Consider the following 21496-nt stretch of genomic DNA (forward strand, 5'->3'; position numbering starts at 1 on the left):
GGGGTCTGTGCAGTTCAAATCCAGTTCCACCACTGACAAGCCAGCGGTCCTGGCTGTTTGTTAATCTTTCTGAGTCTCAGCTTCATCTCTGTCCTGCCGCATGGAATAGTAGTTGTGTCTACCTGGTGGTAGCTGTTTTTGCAGGTTGGGCAGTCAGCAGAACACCTGCACCAGGAAGCTGCCCCGGAGATGCCGCTGACTTCGTTAGCATGGCCTTTACTGGCTCTCGTGGGCTGCACAGACGCTGGCCTGGGCCACACCCAGGACGCCATGGCCGGGCTGGGGGCTCCTGGCGGCCGGCTGTGCTCAGATGCCGCACCTCCTGAGCCCTCCCTGTGCCAGGCACTTGGCCCCCAGCTCTCCATCACCCCCACCCTCTGGCCTCCCCCTGCGCCCTCTCCACAAGCTGGCGAAGGCTCTGACGTGTGAAATAAAAAGAGATTTTAATTACCTCTCAGCAAAACAGCAATTAGAGAGAATCACAGCACAACAGCGGTCCCCTCCCCCACTCACCCCGCCAGGTCCACCTCTCCCCCTCTCTCCGGCCCCCACCCCAGCTCAGAGGCTGGATGTGACAGGAAGCCCTCCAGTTCGGCTCAGGCCCCCTGTCCCTGTGCCCCAGGGTGGGGTGGGGAGCCAAAAGTCAGGAGGTGGTCTGTGCTGGGCATGGGCATGGAGGGGAGCAAGGGACTGTAGGGAAGCCCCCCAGAGGATGAGGGCTGGTCCTTGTGCACATGCCTTGGGGATGGCCAGCGCCCCATCCCCCTGGGGTCTGTGTGGGCACCACAGGGCTAAGCATCCACTGCAAGTGCCCTGGTCTGTGCCTGTCCCTGTGCGCGTGACCAGCACCGTGGACACCCGTGTGCGCATGAAACCTGTCAGCAAGCTGGGGCAGAGTAACCCTCAAGACCAGCAGGCTGCGCTGGGCAGGCAGCACATTTTCCCTCAACAGGCTTTTAAAATAATTGCATGTGACCCTGAGCAGTAGCGCTCTGTCCACCAGCCACCCCCGCCCCAGACCCCCGCTGCCAGGGGTCACTGCTCTGTCCATCTGCAGAGCCTGGGGCACCTGTGCTGCACTTGGGGAGGGGGTGGGGGGCGGGTGGGGTGTCCCCATGGGTGGCCTGAGGCTGGGGGCGGCCGGTGGTGGGTGGCTGATTGAAGCAGTAATTGCAGGCAGCAGGCCCTAGCTAATGCGCGCTATGATTAAGCCCCATTACTGAGGGAGGCAGCTCAAGCATGGGAGTGGGGGCGGGGGGCGGGGAGGCTGACTGTGGGGGGCTGACTGACAATCTTTCTCATGGGAGGGGGAGCAGGCGGCCACTGCTACCTCTACAGCGCCCCCTCCAGAGTTGTAGCTGGCAGGAGCCTGGGTAGCCGTGTGGGGGGAGCCAGGTGCTGGGGGGGAGAGGCACGGCCCACAGACACACACGCCCACCCCGGACCAAGGTCTGCCAGCCCCCACTCGGTTGCCTAGGGGCCCAGCACACCTGGGGAGCAGCAGTTTCTGGCCATTTACTTGGGGTTTCCGTGCTGTGACGCCTCCCAGCCGCAATGCCAGGGAGCATTGTCATTGGGTTGCAGAAGTCAGACTGGCTGTGATTCGACAAATGGCAGCAGGGGCCCCAGTCCCACCTCCTCTCATCAGGTGCCACAGATACCAAGCAGACACCCCGTGTGCCAACTGGCTCAGAGTCTGACCCACCTGTCCCTGAGGAATGGACCTCAGCATCCTCCATTTCGCAGAGGCCCAGAGTGGTTACGTGACTTTCCTAAGAACACACAGCAAGGGCTGGATCAGATCCTGTGTCACCCTGGTGTCTCAGCTTGGCCACGTACCAGCTGTGTGACTTTGTGAAAGTCACTTAACCCCTCAGGGCCTCAGCTGCTTCCTCTGTAAACTGGTGATAATAGTAGCCTAGGACTGTTGTAGATTGAATGAGATCACTTAGCACTTAGAGTCCAGGGCCTGGCCCAGAAGTCAGCTCCTGGTATTCTGGGCATGGCTTTGCTCTCTGCTTCATATCCCGGTGGTAGGCAGAATCCTGATGCCCCCGCATGGTGTACACGTGCACTTCTCCACATTATTCAATGGGACACAAACCTGGGGACTGTTATGAAGGAATTTTGCAGATATATGTAGGTTCCACATCTGTTGACCTTAGGGTAGGGAGATTATTGGGGTGGGCCTGACCTAAGCACGTGAGCCCTTTAAAAGCAGGGTTTCTCTGGATGGCCAATGCGAGGAAGACAGAGATTCAAAGCACATCAAGGATTCAGTTCTGGGGGGGTGGGGTGGGCGGAGGATTCCCCATTGTTGGCTTTGGAGGTGGGGGAGGCCACAGGGCAAGGAATGTTGGTGGCCTCAGAGACCTGAGAACAGCCCCTGAGACAGGTAGCAAGAGACGGACACTGTGACAGTCCCTCATGGAACTGAATGTTGCCACAACCACCGAGCCTGGAAGGGGACCCTGAGCCCCAGATGAGCACCACAGCCCTGGCCAACACCTTCATTTAGCCCAGTGAGACCCTGAGCAGAGTCTCGCCACACCAAGCCTGGACTGCTGACCTATAGAAACCATGAGGTGATAAATGTTTGTTGTTCTAGTTGCTCAGTTTGTGGGAACTCATTTTGTAGCAATAGAAAACTAATAACCCTCTTCAGTAGTTCTGACCCAGGCTCTGGGATGCCTTGCCAGGAGGGGAGCTTGTGCCTGGCGAAGGGCAGCCCCAGGTGCGGTGGGCACTCCCGCCGCCGTGTGCGTGTGCACCTGGCTGCCAGCTGCCTCTAGGAGGCCAGAGCGCCTGCCCGAGGGGCTACAACAGGTGGAGGGGAGGGCAGGAACCTGGCGGCCAGGCTGCCTGCACAGGGGCCAGCCTGGAGTTGTGGGAACCTGGTATCCAGCTGTGTCCTCAAATCTGACCTATTGCCACAACCAGAGGTGTCTGTGGGAGCCCCTGCATGCCCTGTCCGGCCCACACCCCCAGTGTGGGCAGCGGTGGGCAGCGGTGGGCACAGACACGGTGCCGCATGGGTGAGTCACCACAGATCCAGACCCAGTGCTCTTGTCCTCTATCCCACAGTTCCACTTTAAGGGGTCTCTGATAACACCCCCACGCCGCCCAACATACAGTCTAGAAGGAGGCCTCACTTGGGGCCAAGGCACTGTGCCCACCTCCGAGCCCCTCTGTCTCCTCCCCTCTGCAGTCCTGCTCTCTCTCCTATAAGGGACAATTAGTGGCCTCAGCTTTAATTAGCTAACAATCCCCTCAGCTCCAATCACTTGAAATGATGATGGCGGCTGGGGGAGGGGCCTCGGGCTCAGGGACCCTGTGAGCCAAGGAAGAGGCCCCCCAGGTGCTGCTGGATTCTCTGCCTGTCCTGAGCCTGCCCCTCCCTGCGGTCACAGGCAGTGGGCCCACCAACCCCCGCAACCTCGTCTGCACCCGTCTTGCAGCAGGAGCAGAGCACCCTGTTGTGGCCTGTCCATCATACGGGGAGCTCGAGGGGCCTGCTTGCCAGAGCCGCACGCTGCAGGCTGCGGACCCCCACTGCCCCTCCTTCCTGCCCCCATCGCTGCCGCCCCACTTTGCCTCTGTCAATCTGGCCCTCACCCGACTCCTGCCTTGTGGCCAAGGCTATGGCACTCAGGCTGGGCAGGGAGGACCAGGCAATGGGAAAATCTGAGGTCCCAATGGAGCTGAGGAAAGGAGACTGTCATCATGAAAATACCAAGTCACAAGATAACGTCAGGTGGGGACAAAGGCAGTACAGGGTGTACCTAGGGCAAGAGATAGAACACGGCTGGGCCACATCCGACAGGATCCAGGAAGGGCCCGTGGAGGTGGGGACATCTGGAAAGCAGGCCAAGGCCCGGGCTGCGGTCCCTGAGAGTCCTCCCCACCCCCCAGACTCAGCGCCCCCAGCACAGGTCCTGGGCCTGAGGTCCCAGCGGGGCCCCTCGCTCTGAGCTGCCTTCCCCCTGCACAGCTGCCCTTTTGTCTCCTAGCACGCAGTGTGCCTGTCCTTGAGACTCTGAATGCAGCAGACATGGCTTCAAATCTCAGCTTCAACACTTAGTTCGGTGAACTTGGGCAACTTTCTTCCCTTCTCTGGGCCTCAGTTTCCTCCTCTGTATACCGGGGCCAACAGCGGGGCTCCTGGTGGGGTTATCCTGAGACTCAGTGGGGAGAGGTAGGTAGAGGGCTCAGCACAGAGCATGGCACCTGGGGGCTGCTCTGCCCCTTCCCGTGGTGGTCCCATCTAGGTTGGAGCTGGGGCCTCACTGCACTCAGCCAGCTCAGGCTCTGGGCACCCCTTGGCCCAGGCGCACACCAGGCTCCAGCCTGGGCAGGAGAGGGCACACCACGCTCCCACAGGAAGGGGCCTCAGGCAGCTTCCTCAGGTGGGGGCCTGTTGGGGGTCCTGCAAGCTTGAGATAGACCTAAAGGAGGGACACAGGGCTTGGGACAAGGCACTTGAAGGGAGGGGACAGCTTGAACAAAGGCCTAGAGATGGGGCTGCACCACGAATACAGGGGGCTTGAGGAGGAAGGACACTTGGGGGAGTGTGAATGGGTCAGATCAAGGCGGCCTCTCAGCCACAGCAGCCAGGGGTTCACAGGGGCCCTGGGGCAGGAACGGGCAGGACCAAGGAGCACCTGGGCGGGGAAGAGGCCCCTTTTCCAGTAAGAAGGGGAGGAGTAAGGGACAGAGCTGGAAACAGGAAAGGGATGGGGAGGAGAGGAAGTGAGATGTCCTTCCAAGGCTCAGTTTGGAGCACAGTGAGCTTCCAGTGCTGGCGGTACAGGTGGCACCTGAGGCTGGAGCCAAATGCCTGGGCACAGCATCCGGGGGGTGGAGGAGGAGCCAGAGCCAGGGAGGGTGGGACGTGGGTGGGCAGAGAGGGAGGGTGAGAGGCAGGACTCCGGGTTAAGGCCTCTGGCTTTAGACACCAGACAGGTGTGGATGAGACAACCTAAGGGTCCCGCACTCGAGGATGGTGACCATGAGGACTTCTGTGCAGGGGTGGGAAACGCCAGCACGGGCCTCTGGGTACTGATGAGATCTTCGAGACACAGGGCCACAGGGGGAAGCAAGGCACTAAACCACGCATCCTATAATGTCCTATTTATTAGAAATAAACCAGTAGAATGCAGATGCCCACATGGACCCAGATGTTGTGCTGAAGCGCTCACAGAGCTGGCCTTGCCTTACCCAGGAGGGCCTTCGTGCTTGTCCTCTATATATTTGTGTGGATTCAATCTCTTAAAACAAGAATGTATTTACATATTTCTTGTATAAAATAAAACATTGATCTAGAGGTCAGGAGACGACCCTGAAAGTAGTCTGCGCACAGTGGGGACAGAAGCTGACCGCAGGGTTGAGAGTGGAAGTGAGGGTTAGTGGGGGAATGGCCCCCTCTTGTTGTCTGATGGGTCTCAGAGGAAAGGAAAGGTGTGTCTAAGGACACAAGAGCCTGGGCAGGTTTGTAGGTGGCTGCTATGCCTAGGCCTGGAACTGGGGATACTCCACACAGGGGCTCTCCATGAGCTGATCACAGCTGTCATCTGAGCTGATTGCATGTGTCCCCTGTGCTGGGCTCCAGAAGGGGCTGCGGGCTGCATGCATGTAGGAAAAACAGGGGCCATCACGGGAGAGAACTTTGCATTCAGTGATTCCGTGTAATGGGGCCCGTGGAGGCAGCACCCAACCAGATGGAAGAGGCCACTCTCGAGTGGCCCAGAAGGATGATTGGCAATTGGCAAATGGAATGGGGAATGGAGGAAGGTGTTCCAGGCAGCTCGCATGGCAAGTGCTAAGGCCTGAGGTTTGAGAGAGCCAGCGATGCTCTGGGAAATGAACGTTTATCAGAGTGACCAGAAGGAGGGAGGGAGGGGATGGGGAGACAGAGAGAAGGACAAAGAAGGGCTGAGAAGAGGCCACTGCCTCTTGTACACATTACGGTGTGCAAGCTCAGTCATGAGGGGTGAAGAGGGGGTTCTGGGAGCTGCAGGCTGGGGCAGCCATCCAGGCTGGAGTGGGCCTTGCTAGGGGGCAGGGCCCAGCAATGGAGCTCAGCGAGGGTCTGGCCAGGGTAGAGGAGCTACTTGAGCCCAGCCCAAGGAGGGCCAGGGGGTTTGGGGAGGCGATGGGCCAGGCCAGGGGCCCAAGGGCTGCCCTTGAGACACAGGAACCTAAAAGCCAGTAGAGCACAGGGTCCTGCAGTCCCTCTCCCCTGCCTGGCCAGAAGCAGACCCCACTGGAGGCTCGGGCAGGACTGATGGGCACCCCCTCACCCCATGGGTCATCGCAATAGGGAGGAATGGAGGTACAGGGCTGGGTGGTGGGGTGCAGGGGCCTTTGGGGCCCCCAGGTCTACTCTGGGCACGCAGCTTTCCAAGGGGAGCCTGAGTCAGCACTGTGGTGGCTGCCCTGCGGCTCCAGCCTTTCTCCACCCCCTCCCTGCCACCCCAGCCCCTTGGGAGAGTCATTTCATTTCTCAAATTAAAAATCCATTTTGTGCTGTGAATAATAGATGGGATGAGGCCTGGGAGGCTGGGCGGAGGGCAGGAACTGGTTGGGGGGGTGTATTCAGGGCACAGAAGATACCACAGAATTGTTGAGAGGGTGGGGGGCCGGTTGGACAGGGTGGAGGCTGGGGGGGCCTCACCGAGCTGACTCCCTGCTCCAACATACTGAAGCAGGGCTAGGGGTTCTGTCCCCGCACATGTGCAAGCCAGAGGGGACAGAAATGGGTCTGACCACGACTGGGCTCCAGGCTGGGCCAGGCCTGAATTTAGGTTGGCGGCCTCCCTTAGAGCAAGGCACTTAGCACCTCACCTGATGGACGCTTTGCAGATGTGAATCCTTAGTGTGAGCACTGCTGTCCCCAAAGAAGCTGGGAGCCGTGGCTGCTCAGTTCCTTTCCCAGAACCCAGATCCAGTAATGCCCCATCTGGCAGGGTCACAGGGATCTGCCCTTGGTCAGAGAGGAGACAGAGGTCAGCTCCTGAACCCCTCACCTCTGCCCTGTGCACCCCTGCCCCCTAGTTGGGTATGCAGCTGCCTCACTCAGGGCTTGGCTGGCTTAGCTGGGCACTGCTGTGGCCTGTCATTCTCTTGCTCACATAGCATGGAGTCACTTTGGCAATTAGGGGTGAGGGGGAGCCCCCAAAAGAGACGAAGGGAGCAGGAGGTCAGGTCACTGCCAACCCCCTAACCCCCATCTACAGCCTCAGCTTCCCTTTCTGGAGGGGCAGAAGAGCCAAGGATGTGGGCCTTGTCCCGCCTACTTGCAGGCTGTGTAGGGGTGACCAGGACTGAATGGCCAGAGGGCCCAAAGCCAAGTCAAGTCCGGTGGGCCCCCGTTACTGTGCTCTGGGCTGGGGTCAGGCCAAAGGAGGCTTGTGGGGTGGGCATGGGGGATGAGTGGGGAGCCAGGCAGACAGGGCCCTGGCTGGGATTCGGAAGGCCCACGAACAGATCAATGGCAGCTGAGCCTGGGGAGGGATGGCCAGAAGGGATCCCCTGAGCTGGCCTGGGAGGGAGTTGGGGGGGGAGGCTGAGGACCCGGGTCCCCTACCCCCGGTGGCTGGAGCAGGAGAGTCCCCAGGGAAGCATGTTTGCCTCTGTGCCTTTCTGTCGGAAGAGCGTCGGCTCCCTGAGACAATATCCATTTTTATATTTCTTGGAAATTTCACGGCATTCATTTCGGGGAAAATAAAAGCTGTCATTGCTGGAGAAATGATACCAATCAGGGCCTGAAAAGGCTGGAAAATTATCCTCCTGGAGACGGAACATTGAGGGAAAAATGCAGATTAAAAGCACAAAGAGCCACTTTGCCACCTCCCTGCCCTCCCCTCCCCCTCATGGAATCACCCATTTTAAGTAATTCCATCTCTCCTCGCCAGAATTCACAGGACCTGAGAAGGACACACGGGGCAGAGGAGGACCTGGGGTGGCCAGAGATGGAGGCAGAAGATCCCGAGTGGAGGCTTAGAAATGCAGCAAGGGACACACAGAGGACAGGCAGGACAGGGGCAGAGGCGGCCACTCAGGGCCAAGGGCCCAGTACCTGGGCAGATACATGGCCACAGAGGAGGGGAACAAGGAGATGGGTGGGTCCCTTGAGTACCCACGCTGTCGTGGTTTTTATCAGGCATTGTTTAGGCCAGTCCTGCAGGCTGGAACCCGAGTTCTGTGTCCCATGTGGTCCAGGCCTGTGGCTACGGTGAGGACACAGGCAGAAGCAGCCTCTGCCTCCAGGCAGAGGGAGACCCGACTTTAAAAAACCAAGTTCAACTGGGAGAAAGCAGAGCTGGGTAAATTCAGAGCCCCCGCCCAGCCTGCCCTCCCACCAGTCCGCATACCAGGGTCCCGAGGCCCAGGCCTGTGTGAGGAGTGGGGCTGCTGGGGGCGGGGGCAGGCTCGGCCCTCCCTGTGTCCGGCAGGAGGCCTCTCGCACTCCTCTCGGCCTTTTCTCCCTACCTGGGCCAGGGACGTCCTGAGCAGGGAGCCGGGGCCCGCCGAGACTGGGCGTGGGGCGCAGTCTCGGCCCGGGCCCTCTGCCTGCTGGGCTCTCCTCTGCTCTCCCTCCACCAGGGCTGGGGGCAGGGAGCGGGCCGAGGAGAAGCCTCGACACCCTCGGGGAGGGCTGCCCGGAGGCAGGGGCTGGACGTAGGACGAGGAAGGCCCTACCGCAGGTGCGCAGGGCGCCAGGCACGGCGCGGCGGACAGGGGCCGGTACGGGCGGCGCCCCAGCCCTTCGGAGGAGCCTCCGGGGCGGTGGCCCAGTTCCGTGGGCTCAGCCTGGGACGGGCGCGCCTCCTTCGCTCCGGCTGCAGCCCTTCCCGGCGGGCTGGTGGGCGGCTCGAGTCGGGGCGCGGGATCGAAGGGGACCCCTCCCGGGAGGAGAGGCTGCTCCGGAGTCCCGACCGGAGCCCATGCACGACCCTCGGGAGCGTGTCCGCGCTGCCGCCGCGGTGCCAGGTAGCCCGGAGGAACGCAGGCAGAAGGAGGGGGCGCGGGGCCGGCGGAGGAGGGTGGAGCCGCCGGCGCGCCCCCTCCCTCGAGCCGGCGGGCGGCGCGGCGCGGCGGCAGAGGAGGCGGCGGGCGCACCGGGAGAGCGGTCGCCGCGCCGCTGCGCTCCGGCCCCAGGCCCCGGCTCCGGCCCGACCCGCTCTGTCCCCGCGCAGCCCCGGCGCGCACCTGCGGGGTAAGTGTCGGCCGAGTTCGCAGCCGCCACGGCCACCACCGCGGCCACCTCCGCCACCGCCGCGGCTGCCGCGCCGAGCCTCCTGGCTTTGTCTGCGTCCTCGCGGCTGCGGCTGCGGCTCCGGCTGCGGCTGCGGCTCCCGGGCTCGGCTCTCCGGCTTCGCGGACTGCGCGGCGCGGCCCCAGAGCTCGGGTGCGCCCGGCCAGCTCGCGCACCCCCGGGGGTGAAACTTCGCCCAAGTTTGGGTTCCGGGGAGAACCTGTTGAAGCCGGGAGTGGCCTGGGGCGGGGACGGGGATGGGGACGGAACCGGTCTCGGAATCTCCGTCAGAGCCGTCGGGGTGGGGGTGTCTTCCCGACTCTGGGCCGATGGCGCGCGCCGCTGGGGACGGGGCTGGTGGGCATTCGGGCTGCGGAGCAGAAGGAGCCAGGGATGGGGCTAGGAGTGGTCCCGTGGACTTCCGCGAGGACAAAGTTTGGTTATTTGGCCGCTTTGTTGAGCATCTCAGTCCAGTGCGGAGAGCGGGAAGCACTTCAGAGTCCGCATAGACGCGCTTCTGACCACACCTCCTTTCTCCAGCCTCGCTCTTTCCCCCTCCCCCTCCCGGCCTTGGCTGTGGCTGGTCGCAGACAAGAAAGGCAAAGGGAAGAGAGACAGCCTTTTGGCGAAGGCCTACTATGTGCCAGGCCCTGTGGCCGGCGCCTCCTGTTTTATAGCAGGGGCCTCCCAACTCTGTGGCCGGCACGTGTGTGCAGGGAACTAGGGGGCAGGAAAGGACTCCACTGTGCATGCGGGGGCGAGGCGGCCGCGCTGAGCTTCCCCCTTCCCTCATTCGCGGAGTGGGGAGGCCTGGGCCCGCGGTTGGGGGCTCTGCCCCGCCTCGCCGTGCTTGTGGGCCCCGTCGGGCTGCGGGCCTCTCTGAGCTTGCCTCTGTCCTTCCCGCAGCTGCGGCCCGGGGGCCATGCGGAGACCCGCGAGGAGGCCGGCGGCCAGGTGCATCCTGTAGCGGCGGTAACCAAGGGGCGCCATGGAGGCCCCATATTCGATGACAGCGCACTATGACGAGTTCCAGGAGGTCAAGTATGTGAGCCGGTGCGGCGCTGGGGGAGCGCGCGGAGCGTCCCTGCCTCCCGGCTTCCCGCTGAGCGCAGGGCGCAGCGCCTCTGGGGCCCGGGCCGGGCTGCCACGCTGGAACCGGCGCGAGGTGTGCCTGCTGTCGGGGCTGGTGTTCGCCGCCGGCCTCTGCGCCATCCTGGCGGCCATGCTGGCGCTCAAATACCTGGGCCCGGGCGCAGCAGGCGGCGGCGGCGCCTGTCCCGAGGGCTGCCCGGAGCGCAAGGCCTTCGCGCGCGCCGCCCGCTTCCTGTCCGCCAACCTGGACGCCAGCATCGACCCGTGCCAGGACTTCTACTCTTTCGCGTGCGGCGGCTGGCTGCGGCGCCACGCCATCCCCGACGACAGGCTCACCTATGGCACCATCGCGGCCATCGGCGAGCAGAACGAGGAGAGGCTGCGGCGCCTGCTGGCGCGGCCCGGGGGCGGCCCGGGCGGCTCGGCCCAGCGCAAGGTGCGCGCCTTCTTCCGCTCGTGCCTCGACATGCGGGAGATCGAGCGGCTCGGCCCGGGGCCCATGCTGGAGGTCATCGAGGACTGCGGGGGCTGGGACCTGGGCGGGGGGCCGGAGCATTCAGGGGCTGCGGCGCGCTGGGACCTCAACCGGCTGCTGTACAAGGCTCAGGGCGTGTACAGCGCGGCCGCGCTCTTCTCGCTCACTGTCAGCCTGGACGACAGGAATTCCTCGCGCTATGTCATCCGTGTGAGTGCGTCTCCCCGAGCACCCTGCAGGCAGCCGCGGACTCGGGGCGCTCTTGCCCAGCCTGCAGGGCCCCCTTGCTCCAGACGCTGGTGCAGAAGGGGAGGGGAGAGGAAAAGCGGGGAGCACGCAGGGGCAGAACGCGGGAGGAGGGCGCCAGTAATTTCCCTTGGGTAATTGCAGTGTTTAGCGGAGCCACGGGAGCCGCAATTTCCCAGGCCTCTGGCAGGCGGTGAGGGCGGGAGGGATGTACTGAGGGGCGGGGGCTACAGGTCTGTGGGGCTGGGGCTGCCAGAGATGCCAGGGGCCCCAATTCTCAGCGCCAGGCCCCGCGAGTTCCCCGCACAGGTGGGGAGAGTTCAGACTTACAGGAGGAAGGACTGGGGGCTGGGCTCCGCCGTGGTGCCCCCAGGCTGGGACGGGCAGCCATCAGGGCTTTGTCCAGCTTGTCTGGGTGGAGCGAGGGGCTGGTGTCTGTGTGCTCCTGGGGGTTGTGACAGTAGATGTCTGGCACATCCTGTGTTTGAGCATTTGGGGGATTCAGTCTGTCTGGGGAGCTGGCATGTTTATCCCTGGTCCCTGTCTCCCTCCCCAGATTGACCAGGACGGGCTCACTCTGCCAGAGAGGACCTTGTACCTAGCTCAGGACGAGGAAAGTGAGAAGGTGCTGGGCCATGGGATGGGGTTGCAGGGAAGGCCTGGGGCCCTGGGAGGGGTAGACCCGGGCTGGCCTGTCCCCCACCCTGGAGGAGCCCCCTTTCCCGGTGCAGGTCCTGGCAGCATACAGGGTGTTCATGGAGCGTGTGCTCAGCCTCCTGGGTGCCAATGCGGTGGAGCAGAAGGCGCGGGAGATCCTGCAGCTGGAGCAGCGGCTGGCCAACGTGAGCAGGCGGGGGTGGGGTGTGTGTGTGCCGCGGGCTGGGGGAGGGGACCGTGGGGCAGGGCTGGATCCATTCTGCTCTCCACCTCCAGATCACCGTGTCAGAGTATGATGACCTCCGGCGAGACATCAGCTCCATGTACAACAAGGTGACGCTGGGACAGCTGCAGAAGATCACCCCCCATGTGAGTGTGGCCCAGTCCTGGCGGGCAGATCGAGGGCAGTGCTGACTCTGGGACCACCGGGTCACCTCTCCCCAGAGACGGGCAAGGCTTTCCCTATCCACAGGCTCCTGTGTCCCCTTGTTGCCTCTCCCTGACCCCTCCCCATCCTCTCTGGCCCCTGCCACTCCCAGCCTCACTGCCCCTGCCCTTGGCCCCACAGCTGCGGTGGAAGTGGCTGTTGGACCAGATCTTCCAGGAGGACTTCTCAGAGGACGAGGAGGTGGTGCTCTTGGCCACAGACTACATGCAGCAGGTGTCCCAGCTCATTCGCTCCACACCCCGCAGGTACGGCTGCAGGTCAGCCACCCTGCCCACTGCCCCAGGCCCCGCCCCTGCGCCCTGGACCTGGGTGAGCTTTGAGTTTCCAGCTCATGTCTGTCCAGCTGCCACACTGGGGAGGCAGGTAGCGCCACCGAGATAGGAGTCCAGAGCCCTGGGTTCACGTCCTGACTCTCCCACCTGCTCTGTGGGCCCCTGGGCAGGGCCGTGAGCTTCTGGAGCTGCAGTTTCCTCACCTGGGGATAGCTAGAGAGGGAAAGTGTGGCCACAACTCTGCTGTCCCAGGGCTTCCCTGGGGAGAGCCTCCTGGTCTCTGCCCCCTTGGGGAGGAAACGAGGCCTCTCCAGGCCAGCTCTGAGGTAGGTCACCCCCAGGTGCCCAGTGTCCCTCCTCATAGCATGTGAGCAAACGATGCTGACCCATCACCAGCAGGGGCTGTTGTCAGTAGCAAGAGTGTCCTGCTGTGTGACTGCGGCTCAGGATACTCCAGGGTCAGCCTCTGCACACTTGAAATGACCTCTCCCCCTTCACTGTAGGGGCTGTGTGGGTGCTGGGGGGATAGGGTGGGGTGGGAGGTGCCCTTGGGTGGCCCATATGCATGTCTGGACACCCACCTGCTTCACATGGCCCCCAGGATCCTGCACAACTACCTAGTGTGGCGCGTGGTGGTGGTCCTGAGTGAGCACCTGTCACCACCATTCCGTGAGGCACTGCACGAGCTGGCACGTGAGATGGAGGGTAGCGACAAGCCGCAGGAGCTGGCCCGGGTCTGCCTGGGCCAGGCCAACCGCCACTTTGGCATGGCACTTGGTGCCCTCTTTGTGCATGAGCACTTCTCAGCTGCCAGCAAAGCCAAGGTGGGCAGTCCTGGGTTTAGGTGGGGGTGCAGGTGGCGAACTGAGTGTGGAGCCCTTCTGTGGCCTTGGTCCGAGTGTGGGGAGTCCCTACATTCCCCCTGCAGTCAGGGCAGTTGACCCGGCTTAGGGCTTAGTCCTCTCTGCTCCTCACCAGGCCTCCTCCTCCAGGAAGCCAACCTGGTCTGTCAGCTGCAGGTGGCCCTCCATGCCAAGCCTTCTTGGCCATGCTCAGGAGGCCTGGCCCGAGCGATGTCCGTGGTCACTGCTGCAGCAGTTGCCCCTTCCAGACAGGGAGCTTATTGTCAAGGGCTCAGGTCCTGGATCCCCACCGCCAAGGTCTCCGCTTGGTGCTCAGCACCAAGCCCTGAGCTTAGAAGTGGTGGGGAATGACAGGGGTTCCCCTCATGTCAGGAGCTGGGGGCCCAGAGTGAAAGCCTGCTTGGTCAACCCTTGCTCCCTGCCCCCTGGCCCGCAGGTGCAGCAGCTGGTGGAAGACATCAAGTACATCTTGGGCCAGCGCCTGGAGGAGCTGGACTGGATGGACGCTGAGACCAAGGCGGCTGCTCGGGCCAAGGTGAGCTGGGCCCTCATCCCATCTGTTGGTTCCATGCACATTTATTGAGTGCCTACTGTGTGCCAGTGAAAGAGAACAAAAGTGCTGGGTGCAGTGGCTCATTCCTGTAGTCCCAGTAACTCAGGAGGCTGAGGTGGGAGGATCGCTTGAGCCCAGGAGTTCGAGGCTGCAGTGAGCTATGATCGTGCCACTGCCCTCCAGCCTGGCTGAGAGCGAGACCCTGTCTCAAAAAACAAAAACAAAAGGGCAAAGATGTCTTTATGGAGGAGACCTTACCCAGCCTGCCTCCCCGACCTTGACACCTACAGCTAGGCTGCCCTGGCACTACCCACCTTGGTAGTGGTGGGGGGCTGTCCTCCGAGGCTGCTGGCCACTCTCACCCAGCCCCTGGCCCGCAGCTCCAGTACATGATGGTGATGGTCGGCTACCCGGACTTCCTGCTCAGACCCGAGGCCGTGGACAAGGAGTACGAGGTGGGCCCCGTCCCCGCTGGCCCAGCCTGACCCTCAGCTGATGGCGCCCACCGGGGCAGGCAGCCTGCACGGCCCAGCTGTGGCCCTGCTGTGTTGAGCCCTGCCCTGGCCTGGTGCTGACTGCTCGTCCCCCATGCAGTTTGAGGTCCATGAAAAGACCTACTTCAAGAACATCTTGAACAGTATCCGCTTCAGCATCCAGCTCTCAGTCAAGAAGATTCGGCAGGAGGTGGACAAGTCCACGTGGGTGCCTGGCCCAGAGCTGGGGCCAGAGGAGGGTCATGGGGAGAGGGCTCGTCTGAGGGCAGGGGCTGGGGGGCGAACTGCCTCATACCCTGTGGGTATAGGGGTGCAGGGGCCTGCCCAGGGCATGGGGTTGGGGCCCAGCCCAGGGTAGCCCTGCTGTACTGTCAGGAGAGAGCTGTGCCTTGGCCACCACTGGGGCGGCCTTCAAGGAGACTAGGAGGTGAGGGTGGTGGGGGATGGAGTGTGCCCCCAGCTGAGCCCAGCCTTCCTCCCCAGGTGGCTGCTCCCCCCCCAGGCACTCAATGCCTACTATCTGCCCAACAAGAACCAGATGGGTAAGGGGGCGTGTCCCCACAGGGGTGGGGCGTGAACGTGGGTGAGTCTGCCAGTGACCGCGCCTTCCTTGCAGTATTCCCTGCTGGCATCCTGCAGCCCACCCTGTATGACCCTGATTTCCCACAGTGAGTACAGACCTTGCCCCGGAAGCCGCCATGCGGACTTGCCTGCTAGGTGCGTGAGTGTGCGGTGCAGCTCCAACGGCCCCAGAGCCTGGCTCAGTCATGCTGGCCGTGGATCCTGGTTCCTATAGTCACACTTCATCCTTGGCTACTTAGAAAACTGTATAGGTTTTTTGTTTTTTTGTTTTTACTTCCTGGATTCTGGCCGGGCATGGTGGCTCACGCCTGTAATCCTAGCACTCTGAGAGGCCGAGGCCGGAGGATAGCTCGAGGTCAGGAGTTCAAGACCAGCCTGAGCAAGAGCAAGACCCCAGCTCTACTAAAAATAGAAAGAAATTAGTTGGACAACTGAAATATATATATAGAAAAAATTAGCCGGGCGTGGTGGCACATGCCTGTAGTCCCAGCTACTCGGGAGGCTGAGGCAGGAGGATTACTTGAGCCCAGGAGTTTGAGGTTGCTGTGAGCTAGGCTGATGCCAGGGCCTTCTAGCCCGGGCAGCAGAGTGAGACTCTGTCTCAAGAAAAAACAAAAAAACCTGACACATTAACTTCCTGGGTTCTTCCTTCCTTGTTGAGGCTTGGTTAGGTGTTTCAAAATGGAGTCACTGTTGTGATGGAGTAGGAGGCCAGACCCCCATGTGGGTGCCTCAGTTTCCCTCCTGTCTCCCTGAACCCCCGTTTTACTCCCTTGCCAGTTCTGTTAGATGTTATTTCCTGAAAGGCAGCGAGACAGGCACTGCTGGCCTCTCTCACATGGCTCATGAGGAAGCCGGGGCGTGAGTGCCCCAGGACCACTCAGATGCCTCTGTGGCCTCCCTGTGCCACCTCCTGGCCTGGCTGGGGCCCTTCAGGCCTGGGCCACAGTGTGGGGCTCTTGGAGAGCTGTGATGGCTGAGGCCTGACGCTGCTACTGTGGCCCAGGTCTCTGAACTACGGGGGCATTGGCACCATCATTGGGCACGAGCTGACCCATGGCTACGACGACTGGGGTGAGGCTTGTTGGGGCATGAGAGGGTGGCTGGGGGAGGGGAGCATGCGCAGTGGGTGAGGGGAGGTGGGGGAGGGGAGAGGTCTCTGGGGTGAGGGTCAGCCTGGGCCTGCTCGCTGCCCATAGGGGGCCAGTATGACCGCACCGGGAACCTGCTGCACTGGTGGACGGAGGCCTCCTACAGCCGTTTCCTGCGCAAGGCCGAGTGCATCGTCCACCTCTACGACAACTTCACTGTCTACAACCAGCGGGTGAGACCCCCCCACACCAGCCCCAGTGCCCCTCGGGCCTCGCTGGCACAGACTAGGAGCATCATGCACATCCACATGCACGTGCATGAGCCCAAAGCCCAGCCCGCGTCCCTGCACACACCCTCGGTCCCTGTGCACACTCACATGGGCACGTGACAAGTTCACACAGACTCACAGGCACGTGGGGGTGGGGGTGGGAGGAAGGTGGTTGGAGCCCCACTCAAACCCTTTGGGCGAGGGCAGGAGAGGGTGGGCAGGAGTTAGGGGCCGGGGCCCAGGAACGCCGCTGGAGGGAGGCCCCAAGCAGCCCCTGACCTGCTCCCTGCCCTGCAGGTGAATGGGAAGCACACACTTGGCGAGAACATTGCAGACATGGGCGGCCTCAAGCTTGCCTACTACGTGAGCCGCCCTGCCCGGGCCCTGGGCCTGTGGGAGAGGGGTGGGGAGCTGATAAGGGCTCCGGATGAGACAGCTGCCCCTCCCTGCCTGTCCTGCTGAGCTCTGGCTGGCGGGGGCAAGGCCTGCTCTGAGGACACAGTCCACAGGAAGAGGAAGGACTCGCAGGCCCCACATTCACAGGGAGAGCAGAGAGGGCTGCCTGGAGGGGGTGGCACCTCCCTGGGGTCAGGGACTCCACATGGTGGGTGGTGTGTAGAGCTGGGCTGGCATCCGGGGAGGGGCTGACCGGGTGGAGGGTGGAGAGGGGCAGTGCCCAGGGCAGGGTGGGCACAGAGCTCCATGCTGTCTGCGCCCCCAGGCCTACCAGAAGTGGGTGCGGGAGCACGGCCCAGAGCACCCGCTGCACCGGCTCAAGTACACGCACAACCAGCTCTTCTTCATTGCCTTTGCCCAGGTGGGCCCGGTGGGGGCTGGACTGGGCCGGGGGGTGGGGACACAGCATCCAGGCTTGGTCCCAGCCCTGTCTGAGCCAGGCCTCTCATGGCCAGACCCGCGGGTCCAGCCTGTCTCCTGTCACCCTCCCCTCAGAGGTGGGCCCTGTGATTCTGGTGGGGCCTCAAGGCCTCAAGTACCTGCTGGGGGGGTCAGTACATGCCTGGCCTCATCTCTCCCTCTTCTCCCTGCCTTCCCCTCTGGGTGCAGAACTGGTGCATCAAGCGGCGGTCACAGTCCATCTACCTGCAGGTGCTGACCGACAAGCACGCGCCTGAACACTACAGGTGTGTCCCCGCCTGCCGGGCCTCGTCCCGCCTCGTGTATTGGGGGGTGGGAAGGGGCAGAGTCAGCCCTGGCAGCTGGGTGGGTGTGGCTCCTGGGCCCACACTGCACGGGTCTCTCCCCCACCCCAGGGTGCTGGGCAGCGTGTCCCAGTTCGAGGAGTTCGGCCGGGCCTTCCACTGTCCCAAGGACTCTCCCATGAACCCCGTGCACAAGTGCTCTGTGTGGTGAGCCTGCTGCCTGCCCGCACATCCCCGTCGCCCCGCACGCATCGCCTCCTGCTGGCTGCCGGGGCAGGCATGTACCCGGTGCCAGCCTCTCTGGGCGCCACCTGCCTCCCCAGTCCCTCCAGGACCTGACCCCCTGCTGGCCCTCGCTTCATGAGGGGCCTGGAGCAGGGGTGGGGTTGGGCTCTGAGGAGGTGGGGGGCAGACGCTGGGGTCATCAGCCTGGGCTCTAGAGGGCCAGACCCCCTGCCAGGCTGGACTGTGCAGGCCCCACCTCTGCTGTATTCTTGCTGCTGAGTCTGGTCAATAAATCGCGGTACTGTTGCCTCGGCCTCGTCAGGGGCTCCCGGGGCAGGCAGAGCTGGAGAGCGCCCTGTGCGGGAGGGCTCAGGCCTAGCACAGCTGGGACCCGAGAGGGCACCTCCTGGTCGCCCTGTGTCAGTCCCCTCTGTCCCACCTCCCTGGGCTCGTCTGTCTTTTCCACCAACCTCCGATTCCTCCCTGGCCCAGCCTCCCTCCCCAAAGCTTTGCCCGGGGTTCACCCCCAGTTCAGCTTTGTGGTTCAGTGACTCGCATTCCAGGGTGATGCTGGGACTTATGTCCCCTGAACATCTGAAGCAGGAGAAGCTGCTGTCATGTCTTAGCCAAGCCCCTGGCATTGGCTTCCCCTCTGGGAAGGGGGATTGTGGCCCACGGTTACATGGAGGTGGGAGCTGGCCCCCATGGCATCTCAGCTTCCCTCCAGCCTGGAGGTGGGGCTGCTTCGTGGGCTGGACATGGCTGCCCAGCCGGCCCCGCCCAATCACGGAGGGCAGTAGGGGAGGGAGGATTCTCATGTTGGGTGGCCCCTCTTGGGCGTCCCCAGCATCTGCATTCATGGGGCACAAGCGGTGCCTGCCCTTCCTCCCAGGTCTGTTTTCTTACTACAGGGGCAGCCTAGAGCAGTTAACCCCTCCCTGGGCACTGCCCTCTGTGGCCTGTCCCCATCTCCCACATCAGTGGTGAATCTCTTGCCAGCCCAGCTCCTGTCCTTATGCTCAGAGAACATCTGACCTTGCCCTGCCCCTAGACTTGAGTGACATTTAAAAAGTCCCTGTGATCTGAGCATTGCGTACCCCAACAACACGTGGCCCTGAGGAGGAGGCTGGAACTGAGAAGGACACCATGGAAGTGGCCAGTCTAGGAAGGGGTGGGTGGATGGCAGCCGATTCCGAGGTACCAGGGAGACCAGAGAGCGCACAGTGCTCGGTCCTGGGCGTGGAGCCGGCTCAGGTGCTTGTTAAGGGCTCCATTATGGCACACTCCTTGGAGGACCCTGGACCCCGGACCTCGTGGAGGGTGCTGTGTGTCTGGACCTGTCCTCCTGGGCTGGGCACATGCATACCCATGCCCCTTGGGCAGCTGGTACAGAGGGGCAGTCCTCTCCCTTCCTTGACCTACCACCCTTTGGGGGGTGCCTGGGACCCTCCCACCCCTGTGGCCTGGGCTCCTGCTGGAATCAGGATCCTCAGGCCCAGCCCTCTTGCTCCCACCCTGGGCTCCCCCAGGCCCCCAGCTGCACCCGAGACCAATCCTCCTGTCACCCTGCCAGCTTAGGGAAGGCCTTGGGGTCAGGAGGCCTGTGGGGTGAGCCTTCAGCAGAACTCATAGGGTCACTTCTGTCCTGCTCAGAAAATACAGTGAGGCCTGGACACTCCTGGGGCCAAGCCCCTCCCCCTCTGTGCCCTGCTGAGGACCCCAGTGGTGACCAGTTAGAGGCCTGGGAGAGGACTTGAGGTTCCCGGTCTCAAGGCTGGCTCAGAGCAGGTGTCCTGATGCCCAATGGCAGTGTGAGTCACCAGGCCCTAGGAGCCTCCTCACTGCCATCCAGTGAGGGGGACAGAGCCATGGACGTCCCTTGAACAGATGGAGCCTCGTGCCCAGCTCAAGGCCACGCTGCTTGTGTCAGGATGGGCATGTCCTGGGCTCCCAGTCCTGTGGGGCTCGGTGTCCACGCTGTGCTCAGCGTCAGCACCCAGCAAGTTCTGTTAGGCAACGACATACGTAACATCGACCATGGCCATCTCCTCGTCTGCCGGGCCCTGAACTAGGAGCCACCCTGGGGATTTGCTGACTGATTCTCCTGGGGTGGAGGAGTGTGAATGAGCTCAGCACAGCTGCCCACTTGGCCTCAGTTTCCCTCGTGTTCAGTGAGGGGCATCAGCTCAGCAGTGAAGGCCCTTCCCAGGTAATTCCAGAAGTGGCCGAGGGCGGGGTTGTTGTAGGGCTGGCTCAGTCCGTCCCCGAGGGCGGGCTCACCCACAGTGGGCTCCTCTGAGCACAGCTCATTGGGCGACAGAACGCAACCTCAGCTCAGCACTCAGCAGCGGGGAAACCAAGGAGCCGCCATGGTTTCCACCTGGGCCTAAACTGCCACCTGTGTGCTCACATGCAGCGGGCTTCTGCTCCACCTTGGCGGCTCAGGTGGCTGGCTGGGCCTCTGCACCACCCAGGTTCTGCCATCCACAGCTTTGTGACCAGGGCTTGAGCCCAGGGTTACTGTGGGTGACTCTGGCAAGAGACTTACCCTCTCTGGGTGCCAGGAGTGTTAGCAGCAGATGAGGTGGGAGGGGTACGCCCAGTGCTGGCTTGCAGCCGGCTGTGAGGATGGATTGGTGTGTGTGTTGTGTCTCTCCTCCCTCCCCAGGACTACACAGCTGCCACCTCAGTAGTGCCCCGACTGGGAAACACAGAGACCGTCTGTGTGAGCCCAACTCGGCGTCCTTGGGGCCAGGGATGCTGGGGGAGCTCCTCCGCCCTGGGAGCCCTGTGGGTGCCACTTCTGCACAGATTCGGGAAGAATCTGAAGCCAGCCTCCCTTCCTAGGGCCAAAGAGGGGACATTGGTGAAGGTGGGGGCTGGGCCTAGCTCCAGCTTGGTGGCCCTGGGATTTCAGGGGCACCCAGGAAGGGACACAGGGCGACTGGTGCCATTGAGCAGCACTGAGCCCCAAGCTGTTCTAAACAGTGCCGTGGGGCTCAGATTTAAGTTTCTGCCACCACTGTGGTTGCTTCTGTGCTGACCAGATGTCCAGCACCCTGGTGGCCCCAGCCTGCCAGAGGCCTTAGATGCAGTATATTTAGGTGGCTGGAGACCCCATTCTAAATTCGTTGGAAGCCTGGAGTCCTCCATATGCAAATGCCTCTGGGGGTGGGTTCCCAGGGGGCTTGGGTTTCTCCTCATGGCCCCCTGGGTGTGTGGGTCCTTTCCCACCCCCACTCCCCCCATGCTGGGCAGTGCCCTGATTCCTGCCCTCCCAAGGGTGCCACCCCCACAAAACTGGGTGGAGTCACAGGCTTTGCTGAAAGTTTGGGTGCCAGAGGGAGCATGGCCCGTCAGCCACTGAGACCTGCTGTTTCTTTCTCTCCTCCCTCCCCCTTCTGGGCTTCTTCCCACTCCCCCAGGCTGGCGTGAGGAGCCCCTTGTCCTGGATTTATTATAAGCAGTAATGCCCCCTCCCTGCTGCCTGCTCCAGGCTTCTGCAGGGGCTGAGCACTCTCTGCCCCCAAGGGTGTGCCCTCAGGGCCAAGGCAGGGCAGGGCAGGGCTCAAGAGTCCAGCTCTCCTTTCCCCATGCTCTCATCTGTCCCTTCCGGACTGCAGAGGATTTATTTACAGATATGAATTTCACCGTGTCCCATCCCTTAGAAAACAGAAGGGACGACGATTCCTTTTTGTTTAAATTAGCATCTTCCCCTTCCTACTCCTCTTGCAAGGGGCCACAGGACACTTCCATTACCTCCCCCAGCCCAGAGGGGGAGGGGGTCAGGGGGCTTCTTGAGAAACTGAGACG

The 21496-nt window shown here is 62.5% G+C and overlaps 1 protein-coding gene across 2 annotated transcripts; it reads left to right on the plus strand.

Moving 5' to 3' along the window:
• Positions 1 to 9100: 9100 nt before the first annotated feature.
• Positions 9101 to 17989, plus strand: ECEL1 (endothelin converting enzyme like 1). Of its 2 annotated transcripts, none has more exons than XM_045559635.1 (18): positions 9101 to 9217; positions 10163 to 11033; positions 11626 to 11694; positions 11801 to 11911; positions 12003 to 12095; positions 12295 to 12419; positions 13048 to 13270; positions 13746 to 13844; positions 14243 to 14317; positions 14457 to 14560; positions 14840 to 14898; positions 14973 to 15024; positions 15945 to 16012; positions 16138 to 16262; positions 16596 to 16661; positions 17020 to 17115; positions 17364 to 17440; positions 17570 to 17989. In XM_045559635.1, the coding sequence occupies exons 2-18, from the start codon at positions 10245 to 10247 to the stop codon at positions 17667 to 17669; spliced, it is 2331 nt and encodes a 776-aa protein (XP_045415591.1). In that variant the 5' UTR covers positions 9101 to 9217; positions 10163 to 10244; the 3' UTR covers positions 17670 to 17989. The 2 variants fall into 2 exon arrangements, with proteins under 2 accessions (XP_045415591.1, XP_045415592.1); XM_045559636.1 differs by having other exon boundaries at positions 14457 to 14554.
• Positions 17990 to 21496: the final 3507 nt, after the last annotated feature.

The sequence above is a fragment of the Lemur catta genome, chromosome 8, assembly GCF_020740605.2.
Source record: "Lemur catta isolate mLemCat1 chromosome 8, mLemCat1.pri, whole genome shotgun sequence".
NCBI lineage: Eukaryota > Metazoa > Chordata > Mammalia > Primates > Lemuridae > Lemur > Lemur catta.

Bases quoted from the DNA above. Each gene is read 5' to 3' on its own strand.
- ECEL1 (XM_045559635.1), top strand. From the start codon at position 10,245: ATGGAGGCCCCATATTCGATGACAGCGCACTATGACGAGTTCCAGGAG. The intron at 11,695-11,800 runs GTGCTGGGCCAT...TTCCCGGTGCAG, and splicing joins AGGACGAGGAAAGTGAGAAG to GTCCTGGCAGCATACAGGGT. The intron at 14,561-14,839 runs GTGGGTGCCTGG...CTTCCTCCCCAG, and splicing joins CAGGAGGTGGACAAGTCCAC to GTGGCTGCTCCCCCCCCAGG.